General features: G+C 35.9%; 1 protein-coding gene across 3 annotated transcripts in view; it reads right to left on the bottom strand.

The window, feature by feature from the left end:
- The window catches only part of SCN7A (sodium voltage-gated channel alpha subunit 7), a 97,418-nt gene that overhangs the window by 51,929 nt on the left and 17,587 nt on the right, over positions 1-27,902 (bottom strand). For 2 of the 3 annotated variants that reach the window (XM_070070735.1, XM_070070736.1), the window contains 3 exons: positions 20,849-21,090; positions 16,315-16,443; positions 14,830-14,921 (listed from right to left, as the gene is read on the bottom strand). In XM_070070735.1, coding sequence (XP_069926836.1) covers positions 14,830-14,921; positions 16,315-16,443; positions 20,849-20,943 — 316 coding nt within the window. In that variant the 5' untranslated portion in view covers positions 20,944-21,090. Of the gene's footprint in view, positions 1-14,829; positions 14,922-16,314; positions 16,444-18,237; positions 18,328-18,658; positions 18,778-20,848; positions 21,091-27,902 lie in introns of all 3 variants that reach the window. The other variant, XM_070070734.1, reaches the window with a different exon arrangement.

Below are 27,902 nucleotides of genomic sequence, written 5' to 3'. Positions count from 1 at the left end.
TGCAAGGCTGAGAGGATCCTCTGCACCCTATGATTGTGGGAGACTTGTGCACTGTGACTGTAGGAATTCTGTGACTGCACAACAGGATGTTGGGTATGGTTGGGTCTCTGGACAATCAGTGTCTGGTGCCAGAAGCTTAGACATCCTTGACTGCCTGGGGTGAGCCATTGCAAAGGGCTCTGGGATCTGAGTGCTACACAGATCCTTTGTGCAGTTCAGGTGTCTACATAGGTGGGGGTTGTACCCACTGTGGAATAACCATGGGCATTGAATACCTTGGAACAGAGGAGGTGATGGTGTGATTACACCAAGAGGTGTGATCATTCCCTCCCCACCACTGACAATAGAGGAGATCAACTATACCCAAATTGGTTGTCACCCTGGATTCTCACCCTACCCTTGAGCATGACCAGGGCTCCCAGCCCCACCCAGTACATGACTCTGCATATCTGCTGAAGGAGCAAACACTCCATGATGTCAGATAGGCATAGCTCAAGGATAAAACCTATCAGAGAAGACAACCAACAAGTGTCTCTACAAATGCCTAAAATAAATGCAGAAATACATGAAACAAGAACAGGAAAGACAACATGACTCAGGAAGGAACACAATGCTTCAACATTATGATGTGAAGATGAAAAAATTGATGAAATGCCTGAAAAGGAATTTAAAAACTAATCATAAAATTAATCAGCAACAGAGAAGCAAATTCATGAGATAAAGAAATCCATACATGATGCAGATTCAAAATTTTGCTGAGATTCAGATACTGAAGAGAAATTAAACTGAAATATTAGAAATGAGAATTCAATATGTCAAATAGAAAATACAGTGGAAAACCTCAACAACAAACTTGGTGAGGCAGAAGAAAGAATATCTGACCCAGAAGATAAATCATTAGAAATATCTTTATCAGACAAAAAAAAAAAGAAGAAAAATGTAGAAAAACTGAATACAGTGTTTGAGACTTATAGGATACTATCAAACAACCAAACAAACATGTTTAAGGAGTTCCTGAAGGCATGGAAAAGCAAAAAATTGGAAGGCCTATTCAGTGAAATAATGGAAAACTTCCCTAATTCGGAGTAAGAGACTTCCAAGTATTGGAAGCACATAGAACTCCTAACAGACAAGATCAGAAAAGATCTTTAGCACTAAACATTATAGTCAAACTTTTAACAATAAAGAATAAAGATTCTTAAATGTACATGAGAGAAACACTATACAACTTTCAGAGATTTCCCAATTAACAGCTGATTTCTCATCAGAAACCCTACAGGCTAGGAGAGAATGGAGAGACATATTCCAAGACCTAAGAGAAAGAAACTGTCAACACAGAACACTATATTTATCAAAAGTCTCATTTATAAATGAAGGTGAAACAAAGACCTCTGAAAACAGAAAGGCATTGAAAAAATTTGACACTACTCGTCCAGCCTTAAAAACAATTCTTAAGGAATTGCTACACAAATAAATAGAGAATGATAGTCACCATTATGAAACAATGTCAAGGCAGAGAATCTCTTAGAAAAAATACAAAGGCTCCAAAGCAAACAATATATGAATATTTATGGGAAAATGGTAGCACAAGGATTCCAAGATGGTGGAATAGGGAATGGGCCTACAGCTCTAGGCTAGGGGTAAATAGCATTAAAAAAAAAAAAAAAAAAAAAAAAAAAAAGTGGAGGAAGTACATTTGTAGGAGAGAGTTGGAGAGAAAACCACAGGGGAAATTCTATGGAAGAAAGAGGGATGCCTGAATCAATGTGGAAGGTGTGGATACACAGCATGAGCACAGACAGAACACCCAACCTCAGCAGCTGGGAGCCAGAGAAAGCACCAGCTTTAGAGAGTGAGGTGAGATCAGATTAGGGCAACCCATGCCACTGGTGATATAGCGAGAGGGAGAGCTGGGTGTGAGTCTGGCCTCAAGCCCTAAGGCGGATAGGGTACCAGCTAACCCAGTGAAAAAATGGGCACATTTCTCTGTCCCCATTCACCTTACAATGGCACCCAGCAACCAGCAGAAAAAGGGTGGGTGCCATTTTGGATATAACCTGCAGCTGAGGAAGCTCTTGGACACACCCAGCAACTGGAGAGGACAATACACCATCCTGTCTCAGTAGTGGCGGTAGCAGCTTGGGGGTGCACAACTGGCACCTGGCAGGGAGAAGACAACATTGTGAAGCAAGTAGGAGCTGCAGCTGGTGGTTCTTGTGCACACATGTGATCCAGGGATTCTACCAGAGGGAAAATCCACATTTCTCACTGACTTTGAGTCTGGCTGGGAGGATTGACAGGGGGCTGGGAAACCACTGAAGACTGTGAGGTGCATCCAATTAAACATATCACAGGCTCAAGGCTCAAACCACATAGGCAGAGCACCCAGAAGCAGCTTGCTCTGGGAATGTTTCCACCTCTTTATGGACAAGACAGGCTAGTAGGGCAAAGCAGATCCTCTGCACCTTGTGACTGTGGAAGACTTATGTGCCAAGACTGGGAACTCTGTGACTACATGGGAGGATATAGGATATAGCTGAGTCTCTGAGCACTCAAGATGAGCAGCTCCATAAGCTGATTATCAGGGGTGGGTCATTGCAATGGGATCTGTGCTCACACAAAAAACTGCACAGATACTTGGTGCAGTTCATATGGCAGCATTGATGAGTATTGCAGATACTGTGGGCTAACACCTGGGCTTTGATCACTTTGGAAGAGAGGAGATGAGGGGATTACTATGCCAATAGAGGTGATCATACCCTCCTTTCTGCTAAAAAGAGGAGATCTACCATGCCCAACTTGGGTGTAACTCTGGATACTCACCCCACCCTTGAGCACTGACCAGAGTTCCCTGGCTACACCCAGAATATACCTCTAGGTATTTACTGAGAGAACAGATACTCCATTAAGGCACAGAGGCATAGTAAAAAATAAAAGCCATCAGAGGAAAATTACAACAAGGATATCCACAAATGCCTAAAAATAAATATAGAAATTCAAGAAACAAGAATAAGGAAGAAAATATGACCTCCCCCCAGCAAAAGGAACACAACACTACATCAATATTAAAATGTGAACATGAAGAGATTGATGAAATACCTGAAATGGAATTCAAAAATTAATCATAGGATTACTCAGAAGCAATAAGAAGCAAATTCGTGAATTAAAGACATCCTTACATGACATGCATGAAGAAATTCCCCATGAAATTGAGATTTTGAAGAGAAATCAAAATGAAATATTAAAAATAAAGAAGTCAATATGTCAAATAAAAGATACAATGGAAAGCTTTAACAACAAACTGTAAGGCGGAAGAAAGAATATCCTAGCTAGAGAAAAATCCTGGGAAATTTTTTAGTCAGACTTCCCCTCACCCCCCAAAAAAAGGAAGAAGAAATAAGAAAAATTAAAAACAGTGCTGGAGTTTTATGAAATACTATTAAATAACTGAACATATGAGTCTTAAGAGTTCCTGAAGGTGTGGAGAGAATGGACCAGAAGGCATATTCTGTGAAATAATTACAAAAAAAACTTCCTAATTTGGAGAAAGAGAGATCTAAGTACACAAGGCATATAGTTCACTTAACTGACATGAACAGGAAGATCTTTACTACAACACATTGTAGTCAAAGTTTCAAGAGTAAAACATAAAGAACAGATCCTAAATTGTGCACAAGAGAAATGCCAAACTACTTTCAGAGGATCTAATTACATTCACAGCTGACTTCTCATCAGAAATCCTAAAGCCTAGGAGAGACTAGAAGCACATAGTCCAAGTCTTAAGAAAAAAAATTGTCAACATAGAATACTGTGCCCTGCAAAGCTCTCATTTATGGATAAAGGTGAAATAAAGACCTTCCATAACAAACAGAAATTAAAGAATTTGTCACCACTCATCCAGCCTTGTAGAAGATGCTTAAGGATGTGCTCTACACAGAATCACAGAAAGATAGTCATGAGTATGAAAGAATGTGAAGGCAGAAAGTCCCAGAGTAGAAGTACAAAAGAAATCCAAAGTAAAAAATAGGAATATTTATGGAAAAATGGCAAGGTCAAATCACTACTTATCAATAGTCACCTTGAATGTAAATGGCTTCCATTCTCCAGACAAAAGATGCAGACTGGCTGAATGGATTGAAAAATAAGACCAAGCTATTTGTTGCTTACAAGAAACTTAATTCACCAACAAAGATACACACAGACAGAAAGGTAAAGGATGGAAAAAGATATTTCATGCTGATAGGAAGCAACAAAAGGACAAGGGTAGCCATCTTAAAAATAGACTTCCACACAAAAACTGTAATGATAAATAGAAAATTCAACAGGAAGATGTGACTATACTAAATGTATATGCACCCAATGCCAGGGCTCTTGCCTATTTAAAAAAATAAACCGTTAGTGGATCTAAAGCAAGATATACACTCCAATGCAATAATAATGAAGGACTTCAGCACACCACTTTAATCAATGGGCAGATCAACTAGTCAGATAATCAACAAAGATACAACAGATTTAATCTAAACTATGGACCAAATGGACCTAATATATCTGCAGAACCTTTCATCCTGCAGTTGTAGAATATACATTCTATTCATCAGTGTGTAGAACTTCCTATAGGATAGACCACTTGATATGTCATAGAGTAAATGTCACCAAATTAAAAAAAATGAAAATCATACCATGCATCTTTTCTGACCACAAAGGAATAAAGCTGGTAACAAATCAAGAATCTCAAGAACATATGCAAACACCTGGAGATGGAACGATATACTCCAGAATAAACAGTGTGTTATAGAAGAAATCAAAAGAGAAATAAGAAAATTGTGGAAATAAATTAAGAAGACAGTACAACATGTCAAAACATATGGGATTCAGCAAAGCAGTGTTAAAGGGAAATTTATTGCCCAACTAACTGGAAAAACACCAAATAAATGAGCAGTAACTGCATCTCAAGGGCATAGGAAAATAACAACAAACTCTTGGAGACTACCACATTGCCTGAACTTCAGAGACAACCTCATGGTTTGAATTCTGCTAAAGGCATAGATTTCAAAGAACACTTCCTGGCCTGAATTCTGCTGAAGGTATGCTTGGCCATATTGCAAAGGTGATAGTTCAAGTTACGTTAAATGCAAGGGTCATTTCACATGTTGCTGAAGCAGCTAAGAAAATGCTGTGGGCTTTGGTAAACAACAGTGGGACATTCACTCCAGCTAATAACTAATCATCCTCAAGACTCCTACACATTGTGATTGTTCTCTTAATCCCAGCTTCCAAGCAAACAAGTCCTTCCTGTAAGCACCAAAATTCTCCATTGTTCCCTGTTTTACTATGTTTAAACCCCCTTAATTTGAAATCCTGTTTTTATGAAACTGCACATTTTTTATGATTAATTGATCATGTCACCTATGATAATAAATACTTGGAGTAACCAGACACCTGGGCCTCCACCTCCACCTTTGGCAGTAGACAGAACACCCCTGATTTCCTCACATTAAAATCTCTAATCTGAGTCTGCCTCCTGAATCTATGCATATTTCCTTTTCAGGTTAAACTGATACCTTGCTGTGTTGGACATAGCAACAAACCAAACTCAAAATTTGTAGGAGGGAAGAAATAATAAAAATTAAAGAAGAAATAAATAATATCAAAATAAAAAAGATCAGTGAAATGGAGAGGTTTTTTTTAAAAAAAAAAACAAAATTGATACACCATTTGCTCAAATAACCAAAAAAGAGAGAGAAAACCTAAGTCAATAAAATCAGAGATGAAAAGGAGATGTAACAACAGATACTTCAGAAATAAAAAAGAATCATCAGAAATTACTACAAACAGCTATATGCCAACAAATTGGAAATATAGAAAAAATGGATAGGTTCCTACTACAAAAACTGAGTCATAAAGACATAGGAAACCTAAACAGGACAATAATGAAGATGGAGATTGAATCAGTAATAAAGACCCCCCCCCCAACCCTCCTAAAAAACCTAACAAACTCAGGGCTAGATGGCTGTATTGCTGAATTTGTGAATCCCCCCCCCCCAAAAAAAAAATCCTTCAATATGCCAGCATCACCTTAGTTCCAAAACCAGAAAAAAATAAAACAACAAAAGAAAACTATAGCCCAATATCACTGATAAGCTTCGATGCAAACATCCAAAACAAAACACTAGCTAATCAAATCCAACAACACATCAGAAAGATCATTCACCCAGAACAAGAGGGATTTATACCTGGTATGCAGTGATGATTCAACATATGCAAATCCGTTAATCCAAATGCTAACAGATTGAAGAATAAAAACTATTTGATTATCTCACTAGATGCAAAGAAAGCATTTGATAAATATAATAAATATAAATTTACCCATTTTATTTGTGAAATACTTTTCTATATATTCTGGAAATTTTAGCCAGAGCCATTTGGCAAGAAACAGAGATCAAAGGGATATAAATTCAAAATGAGGAAGTAAATTTTTCCCTCTTTGCAGATGATAAGATCCTATATATAGGAAAACAAAAAGACTCCACTAAGAGACTGCTGGAACTCATAAGAGAGTTTGGTAAAATTGTAAGATATAAAATCAACACAAAAAATTCAATAGCCTTTGTATATACAGACAATCCATGGCTGGGAAAGTATGTGTAAGATTTTCCCTATTTACATTAGCTACAAAATGATTTAAATAACTTGCAATAAATTTAACCAAGGATTTGAAAGATATCTACAATAAAAAATTTTTAAATATTAAAAATAGAAATAGAATAAGATACAAAAAAATGGAAAAAATTTCCATGTCCATGGGTTGGAAGGATTAATAGAATTAAAATGTCCACATCACCCAAACCAATTTACAGATTAAATTTGATCCCAATCAAAATACCAATGACATTCTCCTTAGAGATAAACTAGCTAAAATAAATCCCTGGAGAAAGGACAGTCTCTTAAACAAATGGTGCTAGGAATATTGGGTCTTCACATGCAGAAGTATGAAACAAGAACCCTAACCTTATACTTTATACAAAAATAGACTCAAAATGATCAAGGATATTAATCTATAATCTGATACCATAAAATTAACAGAGGAAAATATCAGGAAACTCTGCAAGACATAGGCATAGGCAAAAAGTTCTTGGAAAAGATCTTAGAAGCACTAGCAATAAAAGAAAAAATAGACAAATTGGATTGCATCAAGCTGAGAAGCTTCTGCACTGCAAAGGAAATGCTCAACAAAGCGAGGAGGCAACTTACAGAATGAGAGAAAATATTTGCAAACTGTGCAACTGATAAAGTATTAATATCTAGAATCCATAAAGTGCTCAAGAAACTCACCAACAACAAAATAAAAAAAATCCAGTAAACAAATGGGCAATGGACCTTAGAGCCCTTTCTCTACTGTTGAGGAACAGTGGTTTTTTTTGTTGTTGTTGTTTTTGGTAGAAGAACTGTAATAGAAGACTGTTTAAAAGTCTGAATACTAGACTCTTAGATATTTGATTTGAAAATATCTCTTTATCTGTAGGTTATATCTTCATATTATGATTGTATCCTTTGATGCACACATACTTAATTTTATGTGGCTCCATATGATTTTTGGCGTCAAATCTAGACTCCACTGTCAAATTAAAAGTCATGAATAATTACCTTATTTTCTTCAAAAAATTTAATAGTTTTAGTTTAGTTTTTTTATAGACTTTTAGTTAATTTCTGAATACATGTTGATACAGGATCCAACAGTTTTTTTTGTTTTGTTTTTTGTTTTTTTGCACTTAATCATTCAGCTTGCCTCTGAGCTTAAATGTTTACACTTGTTTCTAGACCCTACTACTTTATCAGATAAGATGTTTATTATCATGCCAGAACCGTATAACTTTTATTAGCTAAAGTTACAGTAAATTGTAAAATACAGATATATGAATTATTTTTACTTTTTTTTATTTTCAAAATATTTTTGGCTATTTGGATCCTCTTGATGTTTCATACAAAGTTTAGAGTAAATTTTTCTAAGATTGAAAATATACCATAGGAATTTATAAGGGATTTCATTTAAATTGTAAATTGGGAGGACATTTGTGTCTTAACACATTAAAACTTCCAACCAATGTGAAAAAAGAGCACTTCAATGTAATTTTTGTGATTATCATAATTGAAAAATATATTTATACTGTATTCTTTTTTATTTGGTAATTACTTTGAGTTCTGTTATTCCACTTACATTTCTTTCTGATGGGTTTACTAGAATTACTTTTAAGAGGATCAATATTAATATGTAGGTATAGATAGTATATATTTTTTATGTTCCCAGCTGTTTGTGGAACATTAATATTAGCAATGGCATTTTATTTGAAGGAAAAAGGGATCAACATTAAATATTTAAAGAATTAAATTTATTTATTTCCATTACTACCATTGGAAATTTCTGGACCTTATGCTAATTTCAATTTTGATTTCTTAGTATAAAATTTTGTCCTTCTTTATCCTTTTAAATTTTTATTTTCATTGAGGTATGTCTCTTGAAGAATTTATTTTTTTATTGAATATTAATTAATCTGCCTCTCTAAATAAAAACATATCTGTAATTACTTTTATAAATTAGGTTTTTTTAAATTTTTTTTTCACAGGCAGAGTTAGAGAGAGAGAGAGAGAGGGAGAGGGAGAGAGAGAAAGGTCTTCCTTCCATTGGTTCACCCCCCAAATGGCCACTACGGCTGGTGCACTGCACCAATCCGAAGCCAGGAGCCAGGTGCTTCTGGTCTCCCATGAGGGTGCAGGGCCCAAGCACTTGGGCCATCCTCCACTGCACTATGAGGCCGCAGCAGAGAGCTGGACTGGAAGAGGAGCAACTAGGACAGAATCCAGTGCCCCAACCAGGACTAGAACCCAGGGTGTCGGTGCCGCAGGCAGAGGATTAGCCTATTGAGCTGCAGCACCAGCCATAAATTAGGTTCTGTTTGGAGAGCATTTATCAAAATAAAGTTGTTACTTTGAACCAACATGTAATTCCCTTCAAGAACAGTAATCCTATGCCTACTCTAATCCCAGTACAGAAGGAAATAAATATATTTATTTTCTTACATGTCTCTATTTTCATTTCTTGGTTGTTATTAATGTAATTTAGGCCTTTGACCTAGTCATAACTCTCAAGCTATTATTTCCTTAGCATCAGACATTGTCTTTCATAATGTACAAGGATAATATTTAAATTTTTATAGGGGTATACCACAAGAATAAAAATAATCATCATGAATTAATGGAAACAGTTATATACCAACAAATTGGAAAATTCTAGAATAAATAAATAGAATTCTGGACATATACAATCACCAAACTAAGTCATGAAGACATAGAAAACCTAAAAAGACCAGCAACCAAGATGGAAATTGAATCCATAATAAAGATCCAGTAAAGAAAAGCCCAATACCAGACTGCTTCACATTCTATCAGACTTTTAAGCAGAACAAATTTCAATTCTTCTCAAGGTCTTCAAAACAACTAAAAGGGAAAAAATCATCTTAATCTGCTTATATGAGGCTCGCATCACCTTAATTCCTAAACCAGAAAAAGAAACAACAAAGAAAGGGAACTATGAATGAATATGACTGATGAATATAGAGGCAAAAACCAACAAAATACTAGCTAATCAAATTCAACAACACATCAGAAGATCACTCACCTCAACCAAATGGGATTTATCCCTGTTATGCAGGGATTGCTCAACATACGCAAATCAATAAATGTGATACATCACATTAACAGATTGAAGAATAATCCAAACAATTATGGAAGGCCTTGATAAAATACAACAGCCTTTCTTAATAAAAAATCCAGACTAATTGGGTGTAGAAGGAATATTTTCCAATACAATCAAGGCAGTTTATGGCAAACTCACAGCCAGCATCTTACTGAATGGGGAAAAGTCAGAAGAATTTCCCTTAAGATCCAGAACCTGACAAGAATGCCCACTTTCACCACTGCTATTCAGTATTATTCAGGAAGGGTTAGCCAAAGCCATTAAGCAAGAGAAAAAAAATCAAAGGACATAAATTGGAAGAAAGTCAAATAATCCCTGTTTGCAGATGGCATGATTCTATATATAGGGGAACCAAAAGACTCCCCTATGAGATAATTGCTATTCATATGAGAGTTTGGTAAAGATGCAGGATATAACACCAACACACATAAATCAGTAGCCTTTGTATACACAGACAATGCCATGGCTAAGAATGAACTTATAAGTTCTTTCCTATTCACAGTAGCTACATAAATATTTAAATACTTTGGAGTAAATTTAACCAAGAATTTTAAAGATCTGTACAGTGAAAATTATTTTAGAAAATTAAATAAATATAAGACATAAAAAATGGAAAAATATACCATGTTCATGGATTGTAAGAATTAATATCTTCAAAATGTCCATACTTCCGAAAGCAATTTACAGATTCAATGTGATCCCAATCAAAATACCAATGACATTTTTCTCAGATCTAGAAAAAACAATGCTAAAATTCACATGGAAACAAAAAAGACCTCAAAAAGCTAAAAAAGTCTTAAACAAATAATAACAAAAAAAGCCAGAGGAATCACAATACCAGATTTCAAGACATACTACAGGGAGATTATAATAAAAACAGCCTGATACTGGCACAAAAAAAGACATATAGACCAATGGAACAGAATTGAAATTGCAGAAATTAATCTATACATCTATAATCATCTAATATTTGACAAACTAGCTAAAATCAATCCCTGGAGAAATTGCAGTCTTCAACAAATTGTGATGGGAAAATTGGATCTACTCATGCAAAAGTATGAAACAAGACCCCCCCCCCCCCCCGCATAACACCATATAAAAAATCAACTCAAAACAGATCAAGGATCTAAGTCTATGAACTAATATTATCAAATTACTAGAGGGAAACTCTGCAATATGCTGGCATATGCCGAAGAGTCCTTTAAATATATCCCAGGAGCATAGGCAATACAAGCAAAAATAAATAAATGGGATTAAATCAAGTTAAGAAACTTCTATACTACAAAAGATACACCCAATGAAGTATAAAGGCATCTGAAAGAATGAGAGAAAGTATCTTCAAATTATACAAATGATAAAGGATTCATATCTAGATTCTATAAAGATCTCAGAAACTCAACAATAACAAAACAAATAATCCAGTTAAGAAATGGCAAAGGACTTGAAGAGACATTTTTCAAAGTATGAGATTCAAATGGCCAACACACATGAAAATGCTCAGGATTACTAGCATTCAGGGAAATGCAAGGAAAAACCACAATGTTCCACCTCACGTCAGCTAGAATGACTATCAGGCAAAAATCAATAAGCAATAAATGCTGGTGAAGATGTGGGAAAAAATGTACCATAATCCACTGTTGATGGGAATGTAAACTAGTACAGCCATTATGGAAGGCAGTATGGAGATTACTCAGAAATCTGAAAAATAGATCTACCATATGATCCAGCCATCTCACTCCTGGGAATTTACCCAACCAAAGAAAATCATCATAGGAATGAGTTATCTTTACTCTCACGCTTATTGCAGTTCAATTCACAATAGCTAAGATACGTAATCAACTCAAATATCCATTAACTGACAACTGGCTAAAGAAATTTTATATATAATCACAATGAAATACTACTCGTAAAAAGAAAGAAATGCTGTCTTTTTCAACAAAATGGCTATAAGAGGAAACAATTGTGCTTAGTAAAATAAGCCAATCCCAAAAAGGCAAATATGCATTTTCTCTGATGGGTGGTAGTTAATATAGAATACAAAAAAAGCACAGGAAATAAGCAGACATTTTGTGATGTGATTGTCATTTTTAGCACTTGTTTATACTCCTGTGTAACTGTGGTCATCTTACTTTTCACTTGTTGAATATTATGGTTAATGGTGAATTAAATGTGTGATTATAGAGTAGATTAAATTATGTCTTTTCAAGAATTAATGAAATGAAAAGAAGGATGAGAAGGAGTAGGGTTGGGGGAAGAGGAAGGAAAGTAGGTTTATCTTCTTAGAACTTATTACCTATACAATACATGAAATCTGTTCTCTCTATATTAATTAAAATGTAAAAAATAAGTAAAAATAAAAATCTTTACAAGAGTGGGTCAGGAAGCTGAATGCATGCAGGCAGGGAGTGAGAAGACCAGAGAAATAAGCCTGTTTAAAGGGACAGCTGTTCCTCAACTGCAGCAGGCCTTGGCAATTCACCCGTTATCTAGATTTTAACGTAAAGTCACCAGATATTTCCAATGTTGGCATCTGTTTCAAAACTGTCTAAAATACAAACAGAATATGTAGGGCTCAAGAATGATCCACAAACGTTCAAGCCTTAACTTTTACTTTATAACATTTGCATTTGGTTTTTCAATCCACCAAAAGTCATTTGCAATTTATTCTCTTTTGAAATGGTTTCAGAGCTCACTCACTGGGATTACCTTAAAGCTAAATCTTCCAATTGTTGAATATTTTAATTTTCATGCTTATTTATTTGGTATATATTCAAGAAAGAAACACATAATTTCAGAACCCTTTCATGCTGAACATTTTAGCCTATTGACTTTGCATATGGATGACGGGTATAGAGTTCTAGTGTTCAACCTGCCTATCTAGGCTCCCTCCAAGTTCTAGATCCATGCTCACTACTCGCATGTAATGTTATCTAGAGGGCTAAGGGTGACTTTTCCAGATAATCTGTTTCCCTGTATTTTTTCTTTGTGCTTGTGGGTTCTTTTTACAATACTTTTAGTCTTCGATACTTTAAATATACAAACTTTTATAATATGCCAAAGTGTGTCTTTTGCTATTTTTCTTCTTTTTTGTCTAGGGTAAGATGAGCCCCTTCCATTTGCAAAGCCTTTCTCCAGTGAAGAAAATTTGTAACCTTGTCTACTATACTTTTTTTTTTTTTTTTGACAGGCAGAGTGGACAGTGAGAGAAAGAGACAGAGAGAAAGGTCTTCCTTTTCCGTTGGTTCAACACCAAATGGCTGCTACAGCCGGTGCGCTACACCGATCCGAAGCCAGGAGCCAGGTGCTTCTCCTGGTCTCGAGGGTGCAGGGCCCAAGCACTTGGGCCATACTCCACTGCCTTCCCGGGCCACAGCAGAGAGTTGGCCTGGAAGAGGGGCAACCGGGACAGAATCTGGCAACCTGACCAGGACTAGAATCTGGGGAGCCAGCACCGTGGGCAGAAGATTAGCCTACTGAGCCGTGGTGCTGGCCAATCTACTATATTTCTGAAAAGTATTTCTATGACATTTATCCTGGTCTCTTACTCAGGGTCATGAATTATCCATAAGTTGTAGTTAATTTTCTATCCATTAATCCATCCCATTTTTTGTTCTACTGCATTAATACAGAATGCCTATGATCTTTCCTTACACAAATGTGTTTGATAACACTTTCTCCTGCTGCCACTACTACCGTTGAATATTCACCTGGGACATTTCAATTTCTATCACTTTGTCTTTAAGCTGTTTGTATTTTTGTATTTTATTATCTCATTTTCATTTTCTGTTTGAGAGAGTTTAGGTTCTACTGAGGACTACAAAATGTTGATTTCTTACGATTGCTTCTATTCCTTCAACATGCTATTTTTTAATAAAATACTTTCTCTTAAATAATATGTTTCTCTTTCTGGATTATAAAAAAAGAAAAGGGTAAATATTTTCATAAACTTCATATTGTTGGGATCTGCCTTATTTATTCTCCTGGAGGAAAAAGAACGTGAGAGGGCTCTAAGAACGTAAGATAAGCCTAAGATAAAGGTGCAGGTGATGCAACTTTATGTTCTAGTAATATTCAGAGTGTGGTAACTGAGCAGCAGATGTGGAAAAACCTATTAGGGGAACTCTCACTACTTATTTTCTTAATTAGATTTGGTGAAACCACAGGTCATTTTTGCTAAACAGCTTTATGGAGATACAATTCCCAAACCCTACAGTTCATAACTTTAATGTGCACAAATTGATATTTTAGTGTGTTCACGAGTTATGAATCTATTAAGACCATCTCCAATCTTCTGATCTTTTTCTCAGCCTGAACTCCAAGGGCATGTTATTCACATGTCTGGCCTTCTTAGTGTTCCTGTTCAGAGAAGTTGTGTGTAGATGGGTTTTTTTGAGGGGGAGGGAGGCTGGGGACAGGGAGGAAGGCTATCATTTACATTCACCTTTGGGTTTCTCAATGCAACTATGGCCAGATACATCTCACAGCAGCCAAAAAGTTCTGAGTGGAGCTGTTTCTATCTGCTTTTATTCTTTCAAAACAACGAATTAGGTGTTGGTGGGCTTCTGCTAAAGTGTTTTCAGGAATAGAAGCTAAAATCAGTCCTCAGCTTTCTCCATCCAGTGACCGCTGCCCTGAGATGTGTGTGACATTGGATTGCACCCTATCTAAGCACTGAGAGAAAAGAGGAATTTGTTTTATTTTATATGACTTTGGTTGTTTCTGATGGTCTCTCAATGTAATGAGGAAAAGGAGACAAATTAGATGTGTCTAGTTTGTCATTTCTCTCAGATATTTTAGGATAATTTTATAAGTTCACATTTAAGATGTAATTAAAGTATACTTTAATGATCTCTATATTTGGTATTACAAGTATTGAACCCACACACAGAATAAACACAGTAAAAGTTAATATTTTTTCCATTTTGCTGCAGTGACAAACTTAAATATAAGGTAACTTTTTTTTTTCAAGGGAGAGATATTGCTCAAGCTAACATTTTCTTAAGGAACAACAGATTTTCAATGAATGCACAACAATACATTAAAAAAATGAAGAAAAAGAATTGAATGCCATTTCTTACCTTGATTTAAAGGAATAATTTTCAAAATTCTCCAAGTTCTAACAATTTCAAGCTTTAGAATCAAGTTTAGAGGTGAATATCTTGCTAAAAGCCTGTAGAATTAAATCATAGTTACTTAGAAGTCATATTAGGTTTATATCACCTATCTTGGACATTTTATACTTTTTTGAAGTAATTTTTAAAATTACTTATCTAGACATTTCCTTTGCTCACATTACACTATTTTTTCAAATAATTTCATTATTGATTGGAAGACAAAGATAGGCACAGTGTGAAGTACCCAGGCAACCATTAATTTCCAAGCTTAAATTAAGAGTCTATGAAAATTTCACATTGTGAATAACTTAATTTCAATAATAAGTCAAATATTTTATATTATATTCATGAATTTTATCTACTAAAATGTAATTAAGAAAAAACAATGGCAAGTTTGTAAAAGAATGATATTTAAGTATTTAAACTGATGAGGATGATGGTAATTATGGTGATGATGACAGTGAACAGTGATGACAGTAGGAGGCATTATGTGCATTGGTTAAATTAAGGGTTTAGATTTGATTCGGACTACCTGTACAGAATCTGAGGCTCCATAATCAACTAGCTGTATGGCATCTGCTAATTACTCAAACTTTCTTGCCTCAGTTTCCTCAATTGTAAAGTGGGATTAATAATACTTCCTGATTCTAGGGATTTTTCTTTGGGATTAAATGAATTAATAGAGGCAAAATATAGAGAAATGCAACTGGCACATAGTGAAGACTCTATACATGTTATTTAAGCTAACAGCAATAGCCACAATAGCAGAGCCAATGGTAGTAATAGTTTAAAATACAACCATAATCATAATAGCTACTATTTTAATTGCTCAACACAAAGTAGATCCAATTTATGCCCTTTATAAATGCTACTTTTAATAGAAAAATCTACAAATAACATAGCATTTAACATTTTTAACAGGAGTTTGATATTAGTGATAATTTCCACAAACAAAAAACAGAAAACACTATATACAAGCATTGAATAGGCAGGAACTCATTAGAATTACATGTAACACTCTAGATATGTGTGTTTAAAATATCTTGTTCTAGTATCTGACATATTGACATATTTACTTGTGATAAGTAATGCAGCTAAATTAAATGTAGCATGGAGCAAAGAATCAAATATGGTAGAATTTTCTCCTAATTCTTCAGAGAATTCTATGCTCACAGAAAAAAAAAGAATCCCTTGAAATAAACAAACTCTACCTATAATTCTTCCTTAAAATAGGAAACAGAAAATATCACATACCTTTTATTTTCACATTTTCTGAGGACAAACTCAGGGACAGCAGCCTGAGAGAACTCACTATGACTTCCACTTATGAAGAACTGTTCAGCTGCTAATACTTTGCAGGCACAAATCTGTGTAGATCTCAAGTATTTTTTTTAATAAGAAGATTGCTTAGCAGATGTTTAGGTGATTATAGTTGAAAGATATACTCACTCAAACAAAGTTACACTGAAATCGAGCCAGTTCCACGGATCACCAACAAAAGAAAAGGATCCTGCACAGATGCCTCTTGCAAGCAGTTTTACAAATATTTCAAATGTGTAAACTCCAAGCAACGTATTCCTGCAGAAAGTTTTTCATATAAATATTCAATCTGATAATAATACATTTTCAATTCTGAATGTTATATCCATGATAACTATCTATCTTGTATTTGAAAATAAGTATCAGAAATGTGGGGCTGGGTATGTTTGTCAAGCTACAACCTGCCATCAACCAACCAGACAACAATCAGAAAATCAGGTGTCCCTGAAATCTCAGCACAGGACTTCCTGCCTATTCGCTCCTAGGATGGGCGATCTTGTGATACTGGCCATGGAATTTGACAGCCAAGTTCCAAAGTCAACTAGTTTTAAAAATAGAGTTAAATCTCAGAAGGTAATGTGAAATTTCCTAGAAAATTGAATAAGCCAGTCAATCACTGTAGTCTAATGCAAGTGAGACTAATCACATCCCTCAGGAAGACAAAAGAAGTAGAACAGAAAGGAAGAGAAACTATTTCTTCATGAAAGAAAGAAAGAAAAGTTATTTGAATTAGAATCAATCACATGTGGAGTAGCTATAGTAAAGACCTGAGGCCCTGAAACATTAATCATTAATAATCCAATATGAAATAAAATCATACTTGTTTATCATAGGTAGAAACCTATGGCTAAAGACTCAAATGTTTATATTACATTAATCTAATCTGTCGGGAAATCAAACTAAATTTTAAAATAATAAAAGGGTAAAAACAAAACCTAAAATTTATGAATCAAAATATGTGTATATTTGTTTTCAATAGGAAAATTCATTCACTATGATATATTTAAATTTTTACACTGTAGATCTTTAAAATATAATTATTATAAATGTTTAATTGTACAATGTCATCTTATACAGTATGTTATATATTTTAATATATTTTAAAAGAATGTTTCTTCATTTTCAATTACCTTTTTATACAGAAGATCAATTTAGTATATACTAAGTAAAGATTTCAACAGTTTGCACCCACACAGAAACACAAAGTATAAAGTACTGTTTGAATACTAGTTTTACCATTAATTCACATAGTATAACACATTAAGGACAGAGATCCTACATGGGGAGTAAGTGCACAGTGACTCCTGTTGTTGATTTAACAATTGACACTCTTGTTTATGACATCTGTAATCACCCAAGGCTCTTGTTATGAGCTGCCAAGGCTATGGAAGCCTCTTGAGTTTGCCAACTCCAATCTTATTTAGACAAGGTCATAGTCAAAGTGGAAGTTCTCTCCTCCCTTCAGAGAAAGTTACCTCCTCCTTTGATGGCCCATTCTTTCCACTGGGATCTCACTCACAGAGATCTTTCATTTAGGTCATTTTTTTTTCTTTTGCCATAGTGTCTTGGCTTTCCATGCCTAAAATACTCTCATGGGCTTTTTAGCCAGATCCAAATGCCTTTAGGGCTGATTCTGAGGCCAAAGTGCTGTTTAGGACATCTGCCATTCTATGAGTCTGCTGTGTATCCAGCTTCTCATGTTGGAACTGATACTACTATCAGTTAGTATTAGCAGACACTACTCTTGTTTATGTGATCCCTTTGACTCTTAATCCTATCATTACGATCAATTATGAACTGAAACTGATCACTTGGACTAGTGAAATGGCATTGGTACATGCCACCTTGATGGGATTGAATTGGAATCCACTGGCATGTTTCTAACTCTACCATTAGGGGTAAGTCCAATTGAGCATGTGTCAAACTGTACCTCTCCTCCTTTTCTTTTTCCCACTCTTATATTTAAAATATATATTTAATATATTTTAAAATAATGTTAAAAAGTAAAATAATTATATATGACATTTTAAACAGTAAAATTGTATAACTTACTCTACTGCTGTTCCCCATTTTGGCATATTAGTCATGGACAAAAATGTGCAATCAATAAGGACACAAATTAAAATTAAATATTGGAAAAATGTAGGTTACAGTCAAGGAAAAATGAGTAATGCATAATACTGGAAAATACATTTCTGTGATCTATTTATATTTGTGTAAACACATGAGGTAAAATGTTTTTCTATACATTTGAAAATATGTACTCTTACTGAAAATAATGGAGATTAATATTTGCTAATACTTACTAATATTTGCACAATAGAAAATATACCTTATGTATATTTTCAAATATGATACATTTAAATTGAGATATAATATGGCCTTAGATGAAATATCAATTGGAAACAGAAAAATACTGGAAAATCATCAAATAGAATAGTTACAGTTTAAAGTACAGGTAACAAAAGGATATGGATGTACCAAAACCTTTATAGTTGTTCCTCTAACAGAGTTGAAAGGAGATAACGTACAAAAGAGGGAAACAGCATTGAATCTGAAGATTGTTCTCTTTTTATTTAATACCATGAAAGTCTGTAAAAAGAATAAATAAAAGTGAAAACTATAATCTTTTCAATTATATAACATATTTCCAATGATCATTGTGGTCTTGGGTCTAACAGTTGAGATTTTCTTATTTTTGATATTCTCTTACAGACTAAGTCAAATGGATACATTTCTAAATTAATTTCATTACTGTTTAGGCATATCTATTTATCCATCATAATTATTTTGCTTTGTTACCAGTGTTGTACCTGAGAAAGTCATTTTCAATGTACCTCACTGTCAGGTCTCTTCACAGAAGTAACAGAATAGGAAGAGCACTATATCCTTGTGGTTAAATGAGATGAATTCCATAGTACCAGAGGTGGTATATCTTAGAAACTGATGTAAGTAAACCACTTCATTTTGTTGCAGAAAAAAATCAAACCAGACCACAATAGTAAAAAGATTTAATATACTGTAATATTCTTCCAAGTGGAAAAATGGAATTATTAGTCAGATAAATCCTGCTGCTACTGCTTAGGTTTGTTTTCTCTGCTCTGAGAAACTGCTAGAATACAGGCCTATTAACTTCAGATTCTCTCTCTCTCTCTCTTTCTGTCTGTCTCTATCATCTCTTATCCTTCACATTCCTGATTCTGACACTCTCTTCCATGAAATAGTAATTTAGAAATGTGACAATTCACTGGCCAGCACTGTGGTATAGTAGGTTAAGCATCCACTTGCAGTACCAGCAATCCACAGGGGCAAGGGTTCATGTCCTGGCTGCTCTACTTCTGATCCAACTCCCTGCGGACAGACTGGGAAAGCAGTAGAGGATGGCCCAAGTGTTTGGGCCCCTGCACTGATGTGGAGGACCCAGAAGAAGCTCCTGGCTCCTGGCTTCAGATCAGCCCAGCTCTAGCCATTGTGGCCATTTGGAGGAGTGAACCAGCAGGTGAAAAAAATCTTTTTCTCTTCCCTTCTCTCTCTAACTCTGCCTCTCAAGTAGAGAAATAAACCTTTTTTAAAAAAATAACTATGACAATTTAAATTTACTTAAACATTACATTAATCACATCAGTCATTTGATCATGTTAAATCCATGTTAACATCTCTATTATCTCATCTTATTTCCCCAAATTTGCCAACACAGCTAAGTTCCCAGTTACACACCATTTGGTCTTTTCCTCATTCCATAACCAATTCTTGTTCTAATGTGTTCATAAAAGATCTTTTGTCTTATTAAAATTTGAAGTGTTCCTCAAGGCATAACACAAATATTACTTTCTTAATGAACACTTGAAGCTTCATCTGTTCTTACAGATCTCTGTCTTTTCTGAACATACTTATGCTCATATTAAATATTTTGTTCTTCATTTGAGACTTACAGTAGTAATAGGTGCGTCAACTCACTTGGGAGACAGTATGAATACATGAATGAATAAGAAATGATTGAATTTTCTTTCCTAATTTCTGTGTAAACTCATAAAATAGAACATTTTTAATTGATATGAATAATCTACACATTATATTCTCTCTTAAATATTGACAGCATTGTGGCACAGTAAGACTCTGCACGCAATGCCTGCACCCTGTATGGGCATTGATTCAAGCTGTGGCCTCCACTTCTGATCCTGCTTCCTGGTAATGTGCCTAGGAAAGCAAGAGAAGACAGCCCAAGTGTTTGGCCTCCTGCAACCACATGGGAGACCTGGAAGAAGCTCTTGACTGCTGGCTTTGCCCTGGTCCAGCCCTGACCATTTTTTTTGGCTATTTGGGGAGTGAACTAGCATATGGAAGATTTCTCTCTCACTCTATCTTGCCTCCTCTCTCTCTATCTCATCATTTAGATTAAGGCCTACCAATACCTATAATAAGAAGTAAAGTAATCCAACCTAAATCTATACAATTAAGTAAGATATCAATTTGATAAAATCTCAAATATATATATATATATCCCCAAATTAAAATATCCTTTTAAAGTTTTGCAAAATTTAAAATGAGGTGTTTATCTGTCCTTCAATACCTTTTTATGTCTTACATCAATTACCTCTTTTTTTTTTTTCATTTCTAGAAACACAATACAAATGGAATCACAACTATTTCAATGAATTCTTACATTTTTTCCCTTGTAGTAGGGGTCCACGTCTTCCAATGGCTCTGACACCATTCCTCGAGAAAGATTTCCATAAATAATTGGAAGCTCTTTGCCATCTTGCAAGTCAGGGTTTGGCTTTAAATCTTCTTCATGTTCCTCACTGTGGTTTTTAGCAATGTGCTGTTTTATGACTTCAAGAGATTCTCTGGTGAAGGGGACAAGGCCCCCAGGTTCTGAGGGAGCCAGCATTTACAATTTTGTACCTGTAAGAATTTAATATTCTTCAGTACTACACAAAAGCTGAGTAGTACATTAAGAAAAGCTTTAAAATTATAGGATGCTGGGGTCTGAAAAATAGATACCAACAAACTATGAATAAAGACTTTTAAAGAACACAATCCTACATTTTGTAGAAATCTATGTTGTACTACTTAGGTTTCATTATACTTTATATTAGACTTACCTTGTAATTTCACGAGTCAATCTGCTTCATTACCCATCTCTTAAACACTATTTTACTGAAATTGGTGTTTCAACTTCTGCATTCTAACAAGACTGGTACAGATGTCTTTTTATTTTTCTGCCCAAATATAATTGCTTCACATAAGCTGCATATCACAATGGATTTTTTTTTCTAAACTTTACTGGCTGTAGGACTTACTCTCCTTTATATCTTTTGATATTTCTGATTATTTACCTTGGCTCAACTTTAATATGGATAAAATTTTGAGCCAGGACAAATAATCTTAATTAAAATTTTATCTCTGATATCCCTCAGAGTTCTGTCTTCCTTCTCTGTGTTATCCACCTCTTTGATGAATGCATAGATAAGCAAATAATTTTAATTACTCTTTCCATATGTCTATTTACCAATTACAATTCCCAAAACATTTTCTTCCCCCAGATGTCCTTCATCAATAGCAGGAACTTAACAGCAAAAAACAAAAATCATTGTCATTATCCATGACTAAAATCATTATTCAACCTCCAAATATAGAAAAAACAAAAAGTCATTACCTTGAAAATTGTTTCCAAAATTTTTCTATTATCAATTCCCTTTACACAAAATAACTTTCTTCCCATAAATTTTCATTAGGTATTTTGAATACTATCCATTTATATACCCAATTGAAAGCTGTCAGTCTTGTAATTTTATATTTGGGATATATTTTATATTTGGGATATATATTTTGGCAGTCTTCATATATTTAAACTCTAGTCTTCATCTGTTTCAAGTCATTCTGCAGGTCACTTGAAATAATATTTATATAATTATACATATATTATAAATTATATAATTTATATATTATATAATATATATATGATATATATTTATATATACAATGTATATAATATATAATTATATAATTATATATTTTATAATATAATTAATTATATAATTATATATATTATAAATTATGTAATGATAAATTATATTTATCAAATATAATTTCATGCAAAAATTCATTCAGTAACCTTACTGTTCAAGATACACTACTTTGTATTGAATTGTTACAGTCCCATTCTTATCAATATTTATTCAAGTGATCCTTTATAATGTTAATTTAATGATTTTAATTGGGCTGATGCTGTAGCATAGTTGGTAAAGCCACGGCCTGCAGTGCAGGCATTCCATATGGGCATCGGCTCGAATCCTACCTACTCCACTTCCAATCCAGCTCTCTGTTGTGGCCTGAGAAAGCAGTAGAAGATGGCCCAAGCCTTGGACCCCTGAACCCGCATGGGAGACCTGGAAGAAAGCTCCTATCTCCCGGCTTTGGATTGGCCCAGCTCCAGGCCATTGTGGCCATTTGCGGACTGAACCAACAGAGGGAAGCTCTTTCTCTGTCTCTCTGCCTCTGCCTCTCTGTAACTCTGCAAATCTTAAAAATTAATTAATGTCCATTAAATGGTCCAGTTTAATGATTTTCCTTTATTTACTTGCCTAATCTTCCTTTGTAAGTTTATTATTTTAATTAAGGAGAAGAAACTTTGTACTTTATAATGTGCCATTGTATACATTTGTGTTTTGTCTCTCGCAGTGCTTGTACTAGCGGAATTCCCTGTGTAACATATTCCCAAGAGAATCGCATCACATATATACATACATACATACATACACACACACACACACACAATATAGCACACACACATACATTTCAAGACAAAATTTTCCTCGGCCGGCGCCGCGGCTCACTAGGCTAATCCTCCGCCTAGCGGCGCCGGCACACCGGGTTCTAGTCCCGGTCGGGGCGCCGGATTCTGTCCCGGTTGCCCCTCTTCCAGGCCAGCCCTCTGCTGTGGCCCGGGAGTGCAGTGGAGGATGGCCCAGGTGCTTGGGCCCCGCACCCCACGGGAGACCAGGAGAAGCACCTGGCTCCTGGCTCCTGGCTCCTGCCATCGGATCAGCGCGGTGCGCCGGCCGCATCGCACTGGCCGCGGCGGCCATTGGAGGGTGAACCCACGGCAAAGGAAGACCTTTCTCTCTGTCTCTCTCTCTCTCACTGTCCACTCTGCCTGTCAAAAAAAAAAAAAAAAAAAAAGACAAAATTTTCCAATATTGTGGACAATTGTGTCACTTAAAACTTTAATGTTATGGCCGGCGCCGCGGCTCACTAGGCTAATCCTCCGCCTAGCGGCACCGGCACACCGGGTTCTAGTCCCGGTTGGGGCGCCGGATTCTGTCCCGGTTGCCCCTCTTCCAGGCCAGCTCTCTGCTGTGGCCCGGGAGTGCAGTGGAGGATGGCCCAGGTCCTTGGGCCCTGCACCCCATGGGAGACCAGGAGAAGCACCTGGCTCCTGGCTCCTGCCATCGGATCAGCGCGGTGCGCCGGCCGCAGCGCGCCGGCCGTGGCGGCCATTGGAGGGTGAACCAACGGCAAAAGGAAGACCTTTCTCTCTATCTCTCTCTCTCTCTGTCCACTCTGCCTGTCAAAAAAAAAAAAAAAAACTTTAATGTTTTACTTGCCTAGTAAATAAAAATAAGAAAAAGATAAATTAATTAATATTAATAAGATAACACTCATTACAAGAACCAGATTTCTCCTACTAACTTAGGTAAATGGTGGAGAAAGAGATTTTTATATATACAAAAGGCAATCTCATAGACAAGAACATATGTCGCTCCCCCTCTTCGTGGAGGAACGACACAGGACCCTGCCTAGGTTTCCTATCCGAGTCACGGCACCATTATGTCGCTCCCCCTCTTCGCGGAGGAGCGACACTAAACCCTGCGCTGTTCTTTTGTCTGCTCGGCCCTCCCCGGATTTGCTGCTGGTTCTTCCCGGGTTGGCTACCGTCCCTTCCACCTCCGTGGAAGGGCGGTTCCCCCTGCCACTTTCCCCACTTCTGCGGGGGAGCGGCACACCGCCGGCCGGCTCTCTCGGGGGCTGCACAGGTGTTCCTCAGGTGTTCCTGGTGCATGTTGTCTCTCTCCTCCTTTATAGTCCTCTTCCACCAATCCCAACTCTGCTACCCACACGCCGAGTACGCTGCTCTCCTCCAATCAGGAGCAGGTCCTACAGTTTATTGGTTGAACTGGAGGCAGCTGTGTAGAAGCTGTTTTACTCCTCTCCCAGCGCCATATTGTGGGAGAGCAGATGCACAGAATAAGTCTTAATTCCAGTAACTTAGTCTAGTCTGAGTTGCTCCCCACAAACATATATTACATTTCTGTCATAAATATGCTAGGGAAAAGGAATAGTAAAAATGGGAAATCAAATACTGGGGTGACTACTTACTTAAATAAAATATTTTTTGGGGATTTGCTTTAGTTTTTATGTCTGTTCCATTCTATCTGAAGAATACTTCCTTTACTTGTTTCTAAAAAGGCACAGACACTAAAAATGTTATCAGAGCCTTAACATTATTTGATTTTTCAGTTTAATTTTTATTATATGCCTATAACCCAGTTCTCAAAAATATAAACAACAATTCAATGCAATTATCCTGGCCCAGTCTAGCAATTCATTTTCCCTTGTAATAGTCATTTAACAATGGAAAGGTACAATTTTTTGCCAAAGAAATGGCTGCTTATGTCCAAGTTCTTCAAGAAACATTTCAGATAGGATGTAAAGCAATTCTAAAGAGAGCAGTAGGGCTGCAACGAACATTGAAGGCAGATATCCCCTCAAAAGACTGATGTATTTCCTTTAAATAAATACCTTGTAGTGAGATTTCCAGCTTGCATTGTTTTATTTTTATTTATTTATTTTAGGAACCTCAGTACTATTTTCCATAGTGGCTATTCCAATATAAATTCTTACTATCATCATTTGAAAGTTCCCCTTTTTCCAAATCTTCACCAGCAATTGTTGTTTTTCCATTCTATTTGATATGAGGTGACACCTCATTGTGGTTTTAATTTGCATTTACCTGATGATTAGAGTGAACATGATTTCATGTACTTGTTGGTCAACTGTATATCTTTTTTTTGAGAAATGTGAGTTCAAGTATTTCACCCATTTTAAACTGTTTTATTTGCTTTTTTGCTACTGAGTTGTTAGAGTTCCTTAAGATGTGGTACATGTACATAGTGGAATATTACTGAATCTTAAAAAATGAAATCTTTTCACATGTAGTAAAGTACAACAACATAAAGGGCATGATGCTAACTGAAATAAGCCAGGCACAGAAAGGCAAAATTCTGTAAAACCTCACTCACTGAGGAATCTATGATTGCTGATCTCAACAGAAGTGCCAAGCAGAGGAGTGCTCACCAGAGAATGGGAAGAACAACAGAGAAGGACTAAGAGGCAGGGATTGGTCAATGAGTACAAAATCAGTTAGATATGAAGAACAAGTTCTAATGTTCTAAAGCATGGAGGGATGACTATAGTTTACAATGTTATAGTTTATGTTTTCCAAACAACTAGAAGAGAATTCTGAATGTTTTCACCATAAAGAAATGATAAAAATTTGAGAGGATGAGCATGCTAAATACCACAATTTGCTTATGACATGATGCAAACATGTGTCACAAAATCACACTGTATCTCAAGCATGCAGCACTACCATATTCCAATTAGACACAAAACCAAAGAAAGAGAGAAAAATATGGATTAGGAAGATTGGCAGATGGCTACTTGGAGTTCTCTTCCCAGATTAGTGGTATAAAATTGATTATTTATCATATTAAAATGTACTTACTGTCTAGCATCTTGCTCTATATCCTGCACAAAATTACATACTTGTTAAACATTGGCTAGCATTCAGTCATTTACATAGTATACACCTACAAATAAAGAGGCATACAATTAATGTTCAAGGAGAGCTAAAATGCTATCAATAAATACAGTTTATAAGAAACTGGTTTTCTCCTACATATGAAATATTTTTCCCTTAAAGTATTGAATATGGAACAGGCATTTGGTACAGTGGTTAAGATGCCACTTGGGATCCTTACACCCATGTCAGAGTGCCTGATTTAAGTCCCAACTCTGTTTCTGATTCCAGCTTCCTATTGATGCTGGAAGGCAGCAGGTAATAGCTCAAGTACTTAGGTTCCTGTCACCCATATGGGAGATTTTACTGATTTCTCTGTTCTTGTCTTTGGTCTTGCCCAGTCCTGGCTATTTTTGGCATTTTTCCAGTGAATCAGTGACTGGAAGATGCTTCTCCTTCTGCCTGCCTTTCAAATGCACTTTAAAATTAAAAAAAAAATGCAGGAAAATATTTAATGAGCCTTTCAAAATTATATTCCTTACACAGAGATCCTTGAATATAATTTATTAATGGCTTACTGTCATCATTACACACATTAATATATTAAGATATACTATAGTGATGCTCCCAAAGGTATCTACTGAATGATCCTGTTATGCTTTTAGAGTTCTTCTGTTTCCCGATTTAGCAATAAATTGGAACTTGATAGTGTGTTGCTACTTCTTTTTAAGATTTTTTTATTTATTTGAAAGGCAGAGTTACAGAGAGTCAGAGGCAGAGAGAAAGAGAGAGGTCTTCCACTCGCTGGCTCACTCCCAAGATGGCCTCAATGGCTGGAGTTGTGCCGATCCAAAGCCAGGAGCCTCCTCCAGGTCTCCCACACAGGTGCAGGGGCCCAAGGACTTGGGCCATCTTCCACTTCTTTCCCAGGACATAGCAGAGAGCTGGATCAGATGTGGAGCATCTGGGACTTGAACCAGCGCTTATACGGGATGCCGGCACTACAGGAAGCCGTTTTATCTGCTATACCACAGTGCAGACCCCATGTTGCTATTTCTAATATGCTTCTTGTATTATTGAAATTGAAAACAAATTCTGGGTAAAGAGCTAAATGCTGATTTTCCTTTTAAAAATACATTCATTTTTGACAATTATTGGCACATTAGAGATATTTTACTTTACATGAACCAATCTTGTTTATGCTTTATTTGCTCACTACAGATTTTGATTATTTAAAATATACTTGGACTTCAGTGATTCAGTTTATAAAACACCTTACCATATGATAAATATTTGCTGGATAATATTTTTTAAGATAGTTATACAAGGCTGAGAATCTTTTTTCCAAAGACTGCCTACCCAAAAAGACAAATATATGTTTTCTCTAATATGTGGCAGTTAATACAGAATAACAAAAAACCCAATGAATAAGAATAAAATGACATCTTATGATTTGATTTTTCATGATAGCCCTTGTCTATATTCCTGTGGAAAAAATGGTCTTTCCACTTTTTACCTTTTGAACGTTATAATTAGTGATGTATTTTGCCTTTGATTATAAAGCAAATTGAAAGTATGTTATTGCAAATAAAAAGGGGGAAAAAGAAATAAGGGAATGAGGGGATATTGTGGGAGGGAAGTATACTTATCTTCTTAACATTTTATCTTTGAGTTGCTGGAGCCGTGGCACAGGTTAAGCCTCTGCCTGAGGAACCAGCATCCCATATGGACAAGGGTTCGTGTCCCGGCTGCTCCACTTTTGGTTCAGCTCTCTGCTTAAAGCCTAGGAAAGCAGCAGAAGATGGCCCAAGTGCCTGGGCCCTTACACCCACGTAGAAAACCTGGAAGAAGCTCCTAGCTCCTAGCTTTGGGTTGGCTCAGCTCCAGGCATTACAGCCATTTGGGGAGTGAA

Source organism: Oryctolagus cuniculus, chromosome 3 (genome assembly GCF_964237555.1).
Source record: "Oryctolagus cuniculus chromosome 3, mOryCun1.1, whole genome shotgun sequence".
NCBI lineage: Eukaryota > Metazoa > Chordata > Mammalia > Lagomorpha > Leporidae > Oryctolagus > Oryctolagus cuniculus.
The sequence above is the reverse complement of the archived record's forward strand: the minus strand, read 5'-3'. Positions and strand labels throughout refer to the sequence as shown.